This window comes from Lycium ferocissimum, chromosome 3 (genome assembly GCF_029784015.1).
Source record: "Lycium ferocissimum isolate CSIRO_LF1 chromosome 3, AGI_CSIRO_Lferr_CH_V1, whole genome shotgun sequence".
NCBI lineage: Eukaryota > Viridiplantae > Streptophyta > Magnoliopsida > Solanales > Solanaceae > Lycium > Lycium ferocissimum.
The window spans coordinates 4,817,872-4,832,828 of NC_081344.1; the positions used below are offsets into that span (position 1 = coordinate 4,817,872).

The 14,957-nt window shown below is 34.6% G+C and overlaps 2 protein-coding genes across 3 annotated transcripts; both read left to right on the plus strand.

The window, feature by feature from the left end:
- The first annotated feature begins 5,029 nt into the window (after window positions 1-5,029).
- LOC132049388 (myosin-binding protein 7-like) lies at window positions 5,030-10,175 on the plus strand. Its single transcript, XM_059440155.1, has 4 exons — window positions 5,030-5,358; window positions 6,077-7,690; window positions 9,490-9,536; window positions 9,717-10,175. The coding sequence occupies exons 2-4, from the start codon at window positions 6,290-6,292 to the stop codon at window positions 9,817-9,819; spliced, it is 1,551 nt and encodes a 516-aa protein (XP_059296138.1). The 5' UTR covers window positions 5,030-5,358; window positions 6,077-6,289; the 3' UTR covers window positions 9,820-10,175.
- A 953-nt stretch (window positions 10,176-11,128) lies between these two features.
- On the plus strand, window positions 11,129-14,614 carry LOC132049389 (arginine-specific demethylase JMJ22). 2 transcript variants are annotated; one of them, XM_059440158.1, is made up of 3 exons: window positions 11,129-11,471; window positions 11,565-12,498; window positions 14,154-14,614. In XM_059440158.1, the coding sequence occupies exons 1-3, from the start codon at window positions 11,207-11,209 to the stop codon at window positions 14,392-14,394; spliced, it is 1,440 nt and encodes a 479-aa protein (XP_059296141.1). In that variant the 5' UTR covers window positions 11,129-11,206; the 3' UTR covers window positions 14,395-14,614. The 2 variants fall into 2 exon arrangements, with proteins under 2 accessions (XP_059296141.1, XP_059296140.1); XM_059440157.1 differs by having other exon boundaries at window positions 11,130-12,498.
- The last annotated feature ends 343 nt before the right edge of the window (window positions 14,615-14,957 follow it).

The window sequence follows — 14,957 nt, forward strand, 5'->3', positions numbered from 1 at the left end:
ACAAAAATAATTCATGTCATAGTAAACCAGAAGTTTACTAAAACAAATAGCACATGGCATGGTAAACCTGAAGTTTACTAGTATAGATAATTTTATCAGTTGGCATGAGCAATTTGGCCATCCGATTCAAATATGATGTGCAGCTTGAATATTCGACATATATCGAAGAACTTGAAGATTCTTCAAGAATTTATTTGTGTTGCTTGTTCTCGCGATGAGTTTATTATCTTGGCTAATGTTGGGATTGAATCCCTAAATTCGAAAAACTATAAGGTGAATATGGGCCCGTTCACCTATTATGTGATGTCTTAAATAGATGCATCGATAAGACAGTCACATGTGCGTTTATTGTCAACTTGCAATTTGACATATGCAAAGTTACTTGCTCAAAAACGATTGAGTTGAGAACGCAATTTTCAGATTATGTAATCAAGATAATTCATCTTGTTAATGCTAGTTTGTACCAAGCTGGTTTGGTGTTGAATGCCTCCGATAAATAGCTAAACCATTGCTTATGAGAACAAAGCTTCACGTGGTGGTACGAGATATGATATATTGTATACAACATCATTTGTATGCTTCTGCATCAATAAATTATGATAATTCTCCCTTCAAAATTGGTTCGGGGTTAGAACCGATATTTCCATTTAACCGTTTTTTTTGGGGTATATGATTAATTAATCTACCATGATGCACAAAGATGAATTCCTCTAAAGAAGATGGGATATATGTTAGTTTTTCTAACATAAGGGGGAAAGAATAAGCAGCTGAGGAATATGTTATGAATTATCATTAGTGTGATCCTCATTCAAAAGATAATTCAACTCAAATGCCAGAAGCATTTGCTAACCCAAAATTAATTTCTAATTTCAGCTGTAAAATGCTCCTATTAAATTCATGTCCCTGAAGGACAGAGTCTACAGCATGCATAAAGCGTGGTAGACTAATCGGTTCCAAACGCAATAATCATTGAAAAGAAAGAGGAGCAAATGATTAATGATCATTATAAGGAGGCAATGTGCTCTTGAAGAGCCTTCGACATAACACTTCATGAAACCTCATGAGAGGTTTAGGTACCTAAAAAATAATGGAAGTGATGAGATCTCAATAAGTTATGTCACATTGCGAACCGATACAAATGATATATCGTCGACGATATCTTTGGTACAATATAGCGCAATATTGTAAAAGATTGTGAGGATCTAAACTCTATGTCTATTAAAGCATGCTAACATAGAAATTATTATCAAGTGAAATGACGCATCTTGGTAAGCGTAAAGCTTATTGGACTTGTCATTCGCATACACGAATATGTCACATATTTAAATAGAAATAGATGTTGTCACAACTTATATGAATTACTTGACAAAACTATATGAAAATTCTCGAAGAATTTTAAATGCCCAAAGCATATACAAGTTGTAGAAATTTGTTCATAATTCTTATATGAATTAAACAAGGTGAGCGCGATTTTATCACCTTAATGAATATTTATCGACTAAGGGCACAAATGACTCTATTTATCCTTACGTCTTTGTAAAAATCAAAATCATATTGGTTAGTGCAAGTTGGTAACTTAAGAATTATTGAAACTCTTGAAGAGTTTTCAAAAGAAATAGATTATCTGCAAAGAAGTTGAAATGAGAAACTGCGATTTTTTGGTCCTGAAGTGCCATATCTTTATGCAATTAATGCATTTATATATTTTGCTATGACTATGGGGGATTATAGTCATACGATGTTGTTCTACGTGACAATCAAGTCATATAAAGATAGCATCTGTTTATAAAGCAAGTCAGGAATGCACTTGGAGTGATTTCAATAATATTATATACCAATACAACTCTATTCAAAGACCAAGACGACCAAAGATACATTGCCCAACTAAAGAGAGGATTCATAAAAGCACAAGACATGTTTCACCAAAGTTGTTCTTTACACATGAGCTCCGTAAGAATGGTGATATCAATGTGCAAGAGATTTGCTCGAGCGATAATATGATCGATTTATTCACCAAGTCTCTACCAATTGCAACTTTCGAGAAGATGGTGCACAAGATTGAGATGTGAAGATTCAAGTTTTGGATTCAAGTTCTCATCGTGGGGAGTTAATACGCGTCATTTGTACTTTTTTTTCCCTTTCAAGGTTTTTGTCCCCTTTCGGGTTTTTCCTTGTAAGGTTTTTAATGAGGCAACCAAATAGCGTATTATTAGAAATGTGTACTCTTTTTCCTTCACTAGATTTTTTCCCACTGGGTTTTTTTTTAGTAAGGTTTTAACGAGGCACATTATCTATCAAATAGACATCAAGGGGGAGTGTTATAAATATTATTATAATATTGTGATGTCTATCTTTGGAGAAATTTAGAGGTATCTTGGGGTTTGTGACTTCGCACCAAGTCAATTCTCTCCTATAAATAGAGAGGTTCTCTTTCATTGTATTTGATCCTTCAAGAGAAATAAGAACTCTCCCCTCTTCTCTCTTTCTCCACAATATTCTTCTTGCTTGCTTTATTATTTTATAACAAATCTTTAATTTTTTTTTTTTTTGAACGTGGTCAAACGTTGGGGTTGAAGAAGAGAAAAAGGAAAAAGGGCTAAGAGCCTGTTTGGATGGGCTTAAAAAAGCGTTCCAGCTTATAAGCCACAAAAAAATAAGTTGGGGTAGTCCAACTTATTTTTTTGGCTTATAAGTTGGAGGGGTAGTCCAACTTATTTTTTTTTGGCTTATAAGCTGGATTTAGATAAGCTAAGCCAAACGGGCCCAACTAATTTTTTGGGCTTATTTTAAGCACAAAATGGCTTTAAAACGCTAAATAAACACTCAAGAAATCGAAAATAGCTTATATGCAACTTATAAGCCAATCCAAACGGGCTCTAAATCACTCATGAATTCTGCTAATTATATAAAGTTATGTATTATTAGTAAAAATTTACTCGCATCGGTATTTACATTAGATTAATATACAACTTATTATAATTAAGTGGTTTAATACATAATAATCAATCACGATTAAGTAAAAAAATTGTATATTCAAATAAACGACATGCATATATTAGCCTGTTAAAAAACACTAGGTGCATGCAAATAAATTCTTACCTACATTATTTATCCATGTGGAATCAAGTACTATTTCCATATAATGAATCTGTTTTTTCTAATTCATTTTTTCTGAACTGAATAGAGTTTTATCATCGTTTATTTTCTTCATAGTTTCCTGCACGATATCTATAAATGCTCCAGTAATTTGTATAAAACTCAAGATTCAAGACATATGTTCTTTAAAATGCTATAAGCACGTGTCTTGAGAGCTGTATTGGAAATTATCGGAGCATTTATAACTGGAGGGGTTCCAAACCCAAATGTGTAATTCTCAATGAGAAAAAAATAATACTCCCTCCGGTCCAAAATAATTGAGGATTTAGCCACTAAAAGCTGGTCTAAAATAATTGAGTTTTTAGTTTATCAAGAAAGTATTTCATTCTTTTTTCAAATTACCCTTGACACCTTCAAAGCCCCTCTTAATTAAGGGTATTTTAGTCAATATACCACTTAATTTTTAGGAGTAAGTGAATCTTTAATCCACGTGTCCAAGTGTAAAACCTCAATTATTTTGGACCGGAGAAAGTAAAAAAAGAGCATCTATACTTTTCGGCAGACTACATAATCCAATTTTCAAACTTCTTCTTTATTTACATAAAAATTTCAGTATAATCAGTCAAACATTATTAATGATTCAGCATAACTAATTATAGGATATTCTTCAGTTTCTTTAACCAAAGTACTTTATTAATTTAACACTAAAAATGGAATGGAGATAAAAAAAAAAAAAGAAAAAAAAAAGAACATCTTAAAGAAAACATGGCCCTCACTATTTTGTCGATCAAGATCTTTCCTGCAGGATATGAAAAAATCATTAGGTAAGAAATAGTCAAATACCTTTTGAGGATTTATTTTGTTTCATATAAAAACAACCACTTGGTTTTAAATGGAATTTTGTAGTCATGGCTCAAAAATACCTCTAAACTGATAAAATAAATCCTTGTCCCAATCATTTGGATCTGTCAAGTCAGAATATTATGATCAAATAACACATGATTAGAAGTATATAGATAACAATGAATTAAGGGAAATTACTGAATGAAGTTGGGAGACTTAAAACAAGAAAAAGACATCCATCGTTGAAAAATATACTAGTACTAAATTATGACAAATTAGTGTTTGTCCAAATTATAACCAGTAGTTACTACTTATTTCATAACTCCTAGAGCAAATAAAAAAGGAAGAAGATATAATTATAGAAATAAGAAACGTCTTGTTTTATTAATCAGAATATTTGGTGAGTGGGTCATATTTATCTTTCACATGAAGATGACAACGAAAGATTTTTTTTTTAGGTTAAAGACAACGGAAGATTAATATAAATGCAAAAGAGAAATACTTAATACCAAAACACAAAATTATTCTTTTTTAATACTCAAGTAGATGAAGTAATTCAGAGCAATGTGTTAATTACTACTCCCTACGTCCTAATTTATTTGACACTTTTCGCTTTTCGAGAGTCAAATTTTATAATTTTAACTGCGTGTTTGAACATGGAATCTTTACATTTTTTGAAATAAAATTTAAATATTTGAAAACGACGTAAAAAATACTATAAATCACCATAATAAATAATTTAAAATATTTAAAAAACATATAAAAAAATTATGGTCAAAGAACAATTCGTTTAACTCTCAAAAAACGAAAAGTATCAAATAAATTGGGATGGAGGGATTTTTTATAATATATTAAACACTTTGATTATCTTAACACGTAGGCGTTGTTACTCTGATCTCTGTATCGTTTTAATTTTATCGGATAATCAAATATCTAGTGATAAAATACTACTCCATTCAAACATTAGGACACGGTTTCTGTTACTACTCTCCGAAGAAAACTCTCAACCAAAATTTCCCTTTTGCGAAATTCCAAAAATCACCCCTTTTCTTTTCCTCTCTAAATCATCCCACATTTTCCTCTCCTTAAAGAACTTAGAGAGAAAAGAAAAAAAAAAAAAAAAAAAACTGAAAACAACAGTCATAATATCATATACAAAATCCACAAACTGAAAATAAAAATAAAAAAAGACAAGGGTTTTCAATTTTCCCTTCTTTTCTCTCTCCCACGTTTTTTTTTTCCTCTCCTCTTTTTGTATTTTTCTCTAGATTTTATTTTTTTCATTTTTCCCTCGCTTTACCTCGATATATATATTTCAATAATTCTCCGGGAAGCTGGAAGAAACTATAATTTCCATTTTCCCGTGAGAAATTCACCTCCATTTCTCAGCTACAGCTATTATCTCGTTTTGTTTTTCAGGTATACCTTATGATCGCCTTTTATCAGGTAGCTTAATGTTATATAAACTGAAAAAATATGGCTACCTGGCGTAATATTTTATGTTGGGTTGTATATTTTTGAAAATTTCGCTTTTATATATGCATGTTTTATTATGCATATGGATATATTGTTCGTATATGTGCATGGATGTCATGTTAAGAAAAATTAACCTTGACAATTAGGCGATGCATTAGGTGTAAAACTCTGCTTAATTTATGTGAAAAATGTAATTTTTTGTTCCCTTTTTTGGATTTAGAATTAAATTTTACAGAATAGATTGTGGAAAAAGATACAGGAGGATAAAGCTAATATTGACATTGTTATTGCACACAGCAATACATGTATTAAACTATTAATTATAGTTCATCTCTATTTATTTTTGTTTTTGGAGTACAACAATGTAAACCTAATTTAGCTGGATATTTGTGATTGGACTTGGAATTTGAAAAAAAAAAATGTGGTTGTTTTTGGAGGAATTTGTAGAATTACATTGTTATTGCATTTGATAAAGAATTACATTTTACAGAACAAATTGTGGAAAGATATATGGGAGGATAAAGCTAATATTGACATTGTTATTGCACATAAGCAATTCATGTGTTTTTGTTTTTGGTACTAGTACTACAACAATGTAAACCTAGCTTTAAGGTATTTGTGCCTGGGCTTGGAATTGAAAACAATGTGGTTGTTTTTGCAGGAATTTGTATTGTGTGTTGCAATTGAGGGAAGGGGGAATTCATCCTATGTGAAGCCGAGGGGATAAATACATTAAACATTTTATCGGAGAGGGAGGGATTGAGAGCTTGTTGTACAGGATTAATCGTCTTTCGGTTTGTGAAATTTGTGTTTTTTTCACTTTCTTTTGTATTTGTATTTGAGGTTTGACGATTGATTGGATGTGCATTAGAATATGGATTCTCAAAATTCGGGCCCGACGACCAGCCAGGTCAACTGTTGTGATTGCGGGTGCAGCAGTTGTTCTGGGATGAACAGGTCCTATTCAGGGACTTGGCTCCGATCTGTGAAGCGAAAATTCGATGAATATAATGAGAATAAGTTTATGATCCCAGGCTTTGTCTTACCTCTAAATGCTCGTATTGAAATCGAAAATGAATGTACAGCACTTAGGGAAATGGTAAGTAAGCAACAACACTCAATTCAGGATTTAAGTGCTGAGTTGGAGGAAGAAAGAAATGCATCATCCTCGGCGGCCAACGAGGCAATGTCAATGATTTTGAGGTTGCAAGGAGAAAAGGCAGAGGTTCAGATGGAATTTAAACAATTCAAGAGGTACACTGAGGAGAAAACGGCGCATGATCAGCAGGAGATTATGGCATTGGAGGATTTGTTATACAAGAGGGAGCAAACAATTCAATCATTGACTTGTGAGGTGCAAATGTATAAGCATAGAATGATGAGTTATGGGCTAACAGAATCTGAGGCTGATGGTGATTGTGAGACAGAAAAGGGCCGTTTTAGTCGGAACAATAGTATGTCCGAGACTATCAATGGGCAATTCGACGCTCCTCCATTTGATTACCCTCCGTTGAAATGCACTATTAATGAGAATCAAGTATACACAGAGTTTGATAATGAGACTGTTGATGTTGAGAAATATGCATTTGAAGAGACCCCACGTTCATGCGACCAATTGCGCGATTTGGAGCATAGGATCAATCAGTTGGAGAGGACACCAAGAAGCACTGATGGGGATCTTTTCAAGAACAACATACTTGAAAAAGTGATAGTTGGTCATTCCCCAAGGAGGAATAGACATCTTAGAAAATTTTCAACTGATAGTGTAGGATCTCCCTTTATTACAAATAAAGAAATTAACTCAGATTTCATCTCAGATTCTCCAAGGTTTGGTGGAAGTATTAGAAAAACAGAGTATTCACAAACAGAAGAGCGTTCAAACTTGAGGAAAGTGGATAATTCATCAGAAATTGGAGATGACATGAGTGACCGAGTTTACACAATTGATTCTGTACATCAGGGGGCTGGATATAACGGTGTGTCAGAACTCAAGGCTTCAGCCGCAATGACGGATGACTATACCCCGAGGGATTCAGTGAATCATACAGACTTTGGAGATCCAGAGGTCACAAAGTTGTATTTTAGGCTTCAGGCACTTGAGGCTGATCGGGAATCAATGAGACAGGCTATGATTGCTATGCGGACTGATAAAGCACAGGTAATATTGCTCAAGGAGATTGCTCAGCAATTATGCAAAGAGATGTCCCCAGCCGTGAGAAAACCTGCAAAGAAGCCATCCCTAATTGGGAGCTTTTCATTCTTGTCTGTATTCAAGGTATGGTATTCATCTGTGTTAACTTCATGGTTTGCAGTAACTTCATTTTCTCAGTTATGATGATATCTATGATCTTTGTCCAACGTGAAAGCACAGTTCTGGGTTATTGGCTCATTGCAAGGACATTTAGTAGCAATTTTGTGACTGTAAACATATACTTTTTTCGATTTGATTGAGTCTGGAAATTTATTGGCTCACTCATGTCAATGACTAGTAACATATATAGGGCTTAATTCAGCTTGATTGGAATTGATTCTTTGATAGAATAGCAGAAATACTGATTACTTTGATACTAATCTTAGCAAAGATATTTTCCTGTGCCAGAACCAAACCTGCCTTCTTTAGCCTTACTCATTTTCTTAACCCTTAACTGTGCTGTCACAAATTTTGGTTACAGTCCCCTAGGTGATGACATTTTTCCACATTCCAACCGATATCTGATTTTTGGTTCAATTTTGTGACTATTGTCTATATTGAGCTTTTTTCACAACTACACGATCCTAGTGTCTCCATTTGACGTTTAAGATCTTTTTGGGTTATGTATAAATACTAAAGTTACGTAATTATATGATGTATTTGGACGGATAATCCATAGAACACTCTTTTGTCATTGTGGTACTTACTTTATGTGCTTGAGTTCTTGTTGCAATTATCCAAAAACAAAAAGGCTTGAGTTCTTGTTCAAGTGCGTTATTTCATGCAAGGTGGTGATTTATTTGCTGCACTGAGAATATATCGCTGTGAGAATCTTTCTTCCCATTTCTTAGCTTTCTGCTTGGTGAGACTTTGGAGGCAATCTTTGTAGCAGGCTGCTGTATGAATTAAGATAAACCATTTCGAATTTAGGATGATGAAATAGAATATTTTCTGCTGAGCATGGAACTAGAGAAACCTTCTGTCACCTAAAAGGAAAAACTGAGAATGAATTGGATTGCGTCTCTTTCTGAGACCTCTACTAGACCTATAGTTAGCCTTTGTGGTCATTGCGTTTTTATCTTGAATCAATTATGGGTGAAGTCTGGTGTGGCTCAGAGCTGGTGTTTGGAGGAATTTATGGTTAAGATGTTTCAATAAGTTATATCCGAGTACACTTAATCTTCATTCAAGTCATCAGATAATATCCTATGGATTAGTGTCTTGGGCTTATGTCTAATTAAGAAGTCCATTCTCAAAATGGGAAGAGCTGTTGCTAACCCATGTTATCCCAAAGTTTTAGCAGCATCACATTTCAAATGGTAAGTAGACAAAGGTTATTTAGTTAATGTGATTATGACATCACTTAGATCTGGATGCAATTTCACAGGCATCTTCCTTTATAGCTATGTTTGTCCATTTTGACATGGACAGTTGATGCATTCTCTTCTTTAGTTACTTTCGATGGCCACTTGGACTCTAAACAAATGTGCTAGGACTATTTCCATTTTTTGTTGGATTTATGTTCATATTTCCTGTGGGAGAAGGGGTTCTAGGGACAAAAAATCAGAAGTACCATTTGAATTTTCTTCTATTATAGTGATGACACTAAAAGTGAACAAGGTAGACCTAAAATCATGTAGTTAAGTTGTCCCAAAAGACCTAAAATCTCTAGAACCAATGCGGACCTAGCTCAGAATGGACAGCATATAGTAATATAGGGGGTAATAAATAGCAAACCAATTTGTTTTATTCTGACATCAAAGTTTCTCACTCTTGTCTTACTCCCACCTTCTCCTCCCCCCATTTCTTATTTGGCCCTCCCGTTTCTGTGTTGTCTTCTGATTTATACGTAAGCTGAATTATTTTATATTCTTTTTATTCAGTGGATCACATGCTTTGTTTTGTGGAGAAGAAAAGCCCGCAGATGCAAGTGAGTTGATCATGGCAATTTGGTTTCTTATCATTAAATTGTTTCTATACTGCTTCAACTTCTTAAGATTCTCTTACCTTAGAAAAGAAAGCTACAACCTATTTTGCATTCTGTCTGCTTGAGTTTAGTTGTTTGTTTGAGCAAGTTCTAACATTCAATTATATCTTGATACTTGTTTAGGTACACGTTTGGAACATCCACCAACAATGCAGGCTTGCTAATGCTTTTAGACAAGGGACCTCGCGTGGGGCAGTGGAGATGTCTGATGAGTACGCAGGTGTAAAACCAGCTCCTGCTCTCCTAGTATTCCACATCGATTACTGAAGACTGTATCATAAACGTCAGTGCGAAATGGATTGTAGTCAGATTGATTGCTTCTTCATATTACTTTCTTTCTTCCCCTGTATTCCTTGCTGCTCCAAATTGTGGGTTCACTCTGCGCTGTGTTCTTGGAATTGTAACATTTGGCTGAACCAGTGTCATCGAAAATATAGATGTTCCACTGCCAATTTGGAACTTGTGAATAATTGTGACCATATATGTCTTGTTTGGATTCTGCTCAAGGTTTCCTTTTCCTTTTTTCTGTATATTACAAGCTGTGAATGAATTTTTTCTCTTGTTACTTTTTCTTTTTGTCAATCAGATAGTGCTATTATTTGTATTCATTGTCGAAGAACTTGCTTCTTATTCATCTAGATTTTTAGTCCAAGACTGACTAAGGTCATTCAAGACTGACTAAGGTTAATGAAGCCTAGCCACTTAATGTAAATTCTTGGAATTTTACTTTGAGAAATGCACTCATGTGTCTTACTTTCAAGTGAACATGTTTTATTTCCTTTTTCTTTTCCTAGATATCGTAGTACTTATTACAGCTACAAACTAATAGTACTAGTTTGTACTCGTGCCAATTAGTCAATCATGACAAGTACCAATCAATTGGAACAAATAGAATCTGAGACGGCCTCAACATAATAAATCTACCACTAAGTTATTGTTTTGAATTCTCACTTTTGAGTACAAAACTAACAATTTCTAGACCCGAACATCCAACCAGTGTGATGACTATAACTAAGATATGTGTTAATGGAATTGGTACTGCTAAAGGCAAAACTCATAAGCAAAAGGTTACTGGTGATCTCAAATTCACCCCTATTAATACGAAAAGAATTAGGATTTGCCATATCCAAACTTAAAATCGCCAAGATGAATTTACCCGGGGTTAGAGGATAGCTCACATAGTGTGAGCCTGGGATCCCACCTATCATATTTCTTCTCGTAAAAACACTTATATGTATCAGATGTTTTCATCAAATCAATAAATGCATGACATGTGTTTGCACTTACACTTCTATTACTTAACCATAGTAAATTAAATTACTTTGACGTAAACACTCCGACCGAGTAAATATTTACCTTTCTCCCCCCTCTCCCTAATAGTAGTAATTTTCTTTTAAAATAAGATAAAATTACCCACTACATTTTCCATGGCGTTAATAAACATGTGTCACACATGATGTGTGTTTAAAAAAAGAAAAAGAAGGCCAGGTTTGGCTGCATTTAAGTGTTGTACATTCTGGTGAAAGAACAAAAGTGTTGTACGTTCTAATATCTTGCAGAACTACAAATAATACTCAAAACCTTGGCGGCTCAAACCCCATTTCCTCAAAACAATGCTGAGTTCCAAGACCTTGATATTCAAGAAGCAAAAAAGAAAGACAAAAAATGGAAAGAATAAGAAATCAAAGAAAATTTCTGTTTCCACAAAACAAGAAAGTGTTACCAAACAATACCAAATAGCACAAGAAGAAGAACAAGAAGAAGAAGATGAGGGTTTTAGCTTAAAAGACTCAGTACAATCCGAAAACCATGGAGTTCAACCACTTGGGAATCTTTATTTCAACCCATCATCACATAATTCAAGAAACATTGGTTTAGGTAATCTTCAGACTTTAACTGATGAGCTTGTTCTTGATATTTTAGCCCTTTTGGAAGGTACAAATTTGGGTATTTTGTCAACTGTAAGCAAAGGTTTTTATATCTTTTGTAATCATGAACCCCTTTGGAGGAATCTTGTATTAGAGAATTGTAAAGGTGGGTTCTTTTTTAAAGGTTCTTGGAAGTCTACTTTTGTTAGTGCTAATAAGCCTTTGTTTTCAGTTTTGAGTTGTGGTTTTAAAGTTAGAGACTTTTATTCTGATTACTTGTTTCAGAGTTGGTTATGTGCTAATCTTGAAATGAAACCTGAATGGTTAGAAAGGGATAATATAGTAAGGAGGAAAGGGATTTCTGTTGATGAGTTTGTGTTGAATTTCGAGGAACCGAATAAGCCGGTTTTGTTAGAAGGGTGTTTGGAGAATAATTGGCCTGCATTGGAGAAATGGAATAGGGATTATCTGATTGAGAAATGTGGGGATGTGAAGTTTTCGGTAGGGCCAGTGGAAATGAAGCTTGAGGACTACTTTAGGTATTCTGATCAAGTGAGGGAAGAAAGGCCGTTGTATTTGTTTGATCCAAAGTTTGCGGAGAAAATTCCTCAATTAGAAAAGGATTATGATATCCCGATGTACTTCAATGAGGATTTGTTTAGTGTTTTGGGTAATGACAGGCCAGACTATAGGTGGATTATAATTGGACCTGCAGGGTCTGGCTCGTCATTCCACATTGATCCAAATTCTACCTCCGCTTGGAATGCGGTAATCAAAGGATCAAAGAAATGGGTGTTGTTTCCGCCTGATGTGGTCCCACCAGGGGTTCATCCGAGTCCTGATGGTGCAGAAGTGGCAAGTCCTGTTTCAATTATAGAATGGTTCATGAACTTTTATAATGAAACGAAGAATTGGAAAAAGAGACCTATTGAGTGTGTCTGCAAGGTGGGTGAAGTAATCTTTGTGCCTAACGGATGGTGGCATTTGGTCATCAATTTAGAGGATTCGATTGCCATTACCCAGAACTTTGTTAGCAGGTATGCTACTTTTGTCTCTTATATTTCTGGCACTTGATATTGTTTTCATGCTTGATAAAAAAAATTCACTATTTTACAAAGTGTTCATCTATTGACTGTTATTATTTGTAGTTGTAGTATTTCTTCTGTAGTTTCTTGTTCTTCGATTTTTGTTATTATTTATTGTCTCTTGTTTTTCACTTAGCATGCTGTTTTGTTGTAACTACTGCTCCTTTTTCCTATTTGACCTGCTTTGTTTTTGCTGCATTCTGAGCCGAGATTCTACCGGAGACAGCCTCTCTACCTCCCAAGGTAGGGGTAAGGTCTGCTTACACTCCAGACCTCACTTGTGGGATTTCACTGGGTATGTTGTTGTACATAGTGTTCATAAGGAGGTGGACACCAGTGGTAAATAAATGCAAAAGTTCACTATTGATTAAATAGCTGCAACTCAATATCGCATGTATTCTCAGGTTAATGTGCCCTATGATCTGTTCAGTCCCTTGAGTCATTGTTCTCCACAGTCTTCATGTTAATAAAACTATCATATCAGATGAAAGGTTTATACTTTATAGTACTTTTATATCGTGCAGGAGGGCGTTATTGGAGAATTTAGCATTAAGGTCTTTTTCGAATAAATTTACTTTGAGTAGTAACCTTTTATTTTATGACCGCACTCTCTTTTCAAGCTTAAAAAGTGACCGAGAAAGAAAAACCCCAATACAGTGGAAATGATGGTCATGCTACTTATTACCATGAAACTCTGTAAACACTAAACAGGGAACATATATGCCAATAGTTGGAAGCATGCAGACTAGAGAATGTCTAAAAGAATGAGATAACTGCCTTGATCCTTTTGTTTGGAACAGTTATTTAAAGCATATTTATTTTCTCTCCTACAATCATGGCTTCAAAAGATTTTATGGTTACTCTATATGATGATAAAAGTTCTTTAAGATACAAGGAAATTATGGTGTCTTTGCATTACATCTAATCCTTGCATGTAATATTGAGCTTTAAGGTTTAGGATAAACCACCTTAAAGCTTGACATTTTTCTTACTGATAAAATAAAATATATTGAGCTTTAAGGTGGTTTATACTAAGACCTAAACAAGCGAACTTTTGTGAGATAATGAGCTATGCTGACACATTCTTGTAGTTAGAACTATGGGATTGAATGTTTGTTGCGGGCTTCTTCTTAATGAGTTCTTTTTTGGGGTTAGTCTGACTGTCCTCATTCTAGTTCTTTTTTCTTACTGATAAAATAAAATATATTCTTTAAGGTGGTTTTCTTAATAAAAGATAATGAGCTATGCTGACACATTCTTGTAGTTCAATGTTAGATTCTTTTTCCCCTTTCTTCTAATCCCTTACACACTAGCCAGGATTAATTCCGTTAAACCACAATAGCCTTGTTAGTTGAAGCTTTTTACTCAAAGAGAGATATGCATAGTCATGCTTAATTGAATTCTGCTTTGCTTCATATTTAAAGAGTTTTGACATTGATGCCTATTTGGGATAGAAAGTTGTATGCCTTACTTATGCGTTTCTTTTTTGTGTGTGCTATGGATAAGAAGATATCTTTCATAGACATGTATTAATCGAGTGCACTTAGCTCGAACTTAGCATGAGATTTTTATGATGGGTATTTTCCAACTGTCATTTCGCCTTGCAGGAGGAATTTACTGAATGTTTTGGAGTTTCTAGAAAGGCCAAATGCTTGCACTCTTGTGTCTGGAACAAGCGACAGAGTCAATTTGCATGACAAATTTAAGAATGCCATTGAAACATATCTTCCAGGTACTATTGATGAGTTGACTCTGAAAGCCGAGGAGAAAAAAGCCCAGCAGAATAAACCTTCCTTCTGGGATACGGTCACTGATTCAAAAGCAGGCGCTTTCAAATTTTCTTTTTGATGAAAGGCCAGTGATGAGATCTTCACCAGTTGGTCCCGAGGCAGTGGACTTTGACAAATCTTCTGCGCAAACAGATGAAGCTGCGAGAATGAAATTTACTCATTCTTTACATGACAAGAGGGATCAAAAGGCTAGGTACTGTTTAGGAAAACAAATTGAGGTATCAACAAAGTCTTAGACAATTTTTGGCATCATTTATTCATCTTTCAGTGTTGTAATATCTCTTCCATTTGCTGTATCAACAACATTGGCCCATAAATGAGCTAGATCTCCAATAGAATAGGGAACGTAGCTTGGAATCTTCTCCCTTCCCCCACCCCGCCCCCCTCTCCCCCTTCCCTCCCTCTGTAATAACGTGGTGCCTGTGCACCTCAACTATTTCATCAAATCATCGTACACCAACCATCTCCCATCATCACAGGTACCGGATAACTGTGTTCACCAAGACTTTGACAGATGGAAAGAAATCACTTAGCTTTTTTTTTTTTTTTTTTTTATTTTTTATTTTTTATGATTTGACCCTATTCTCACATAATTTTCATGCATTTCATTCATCGCTATAC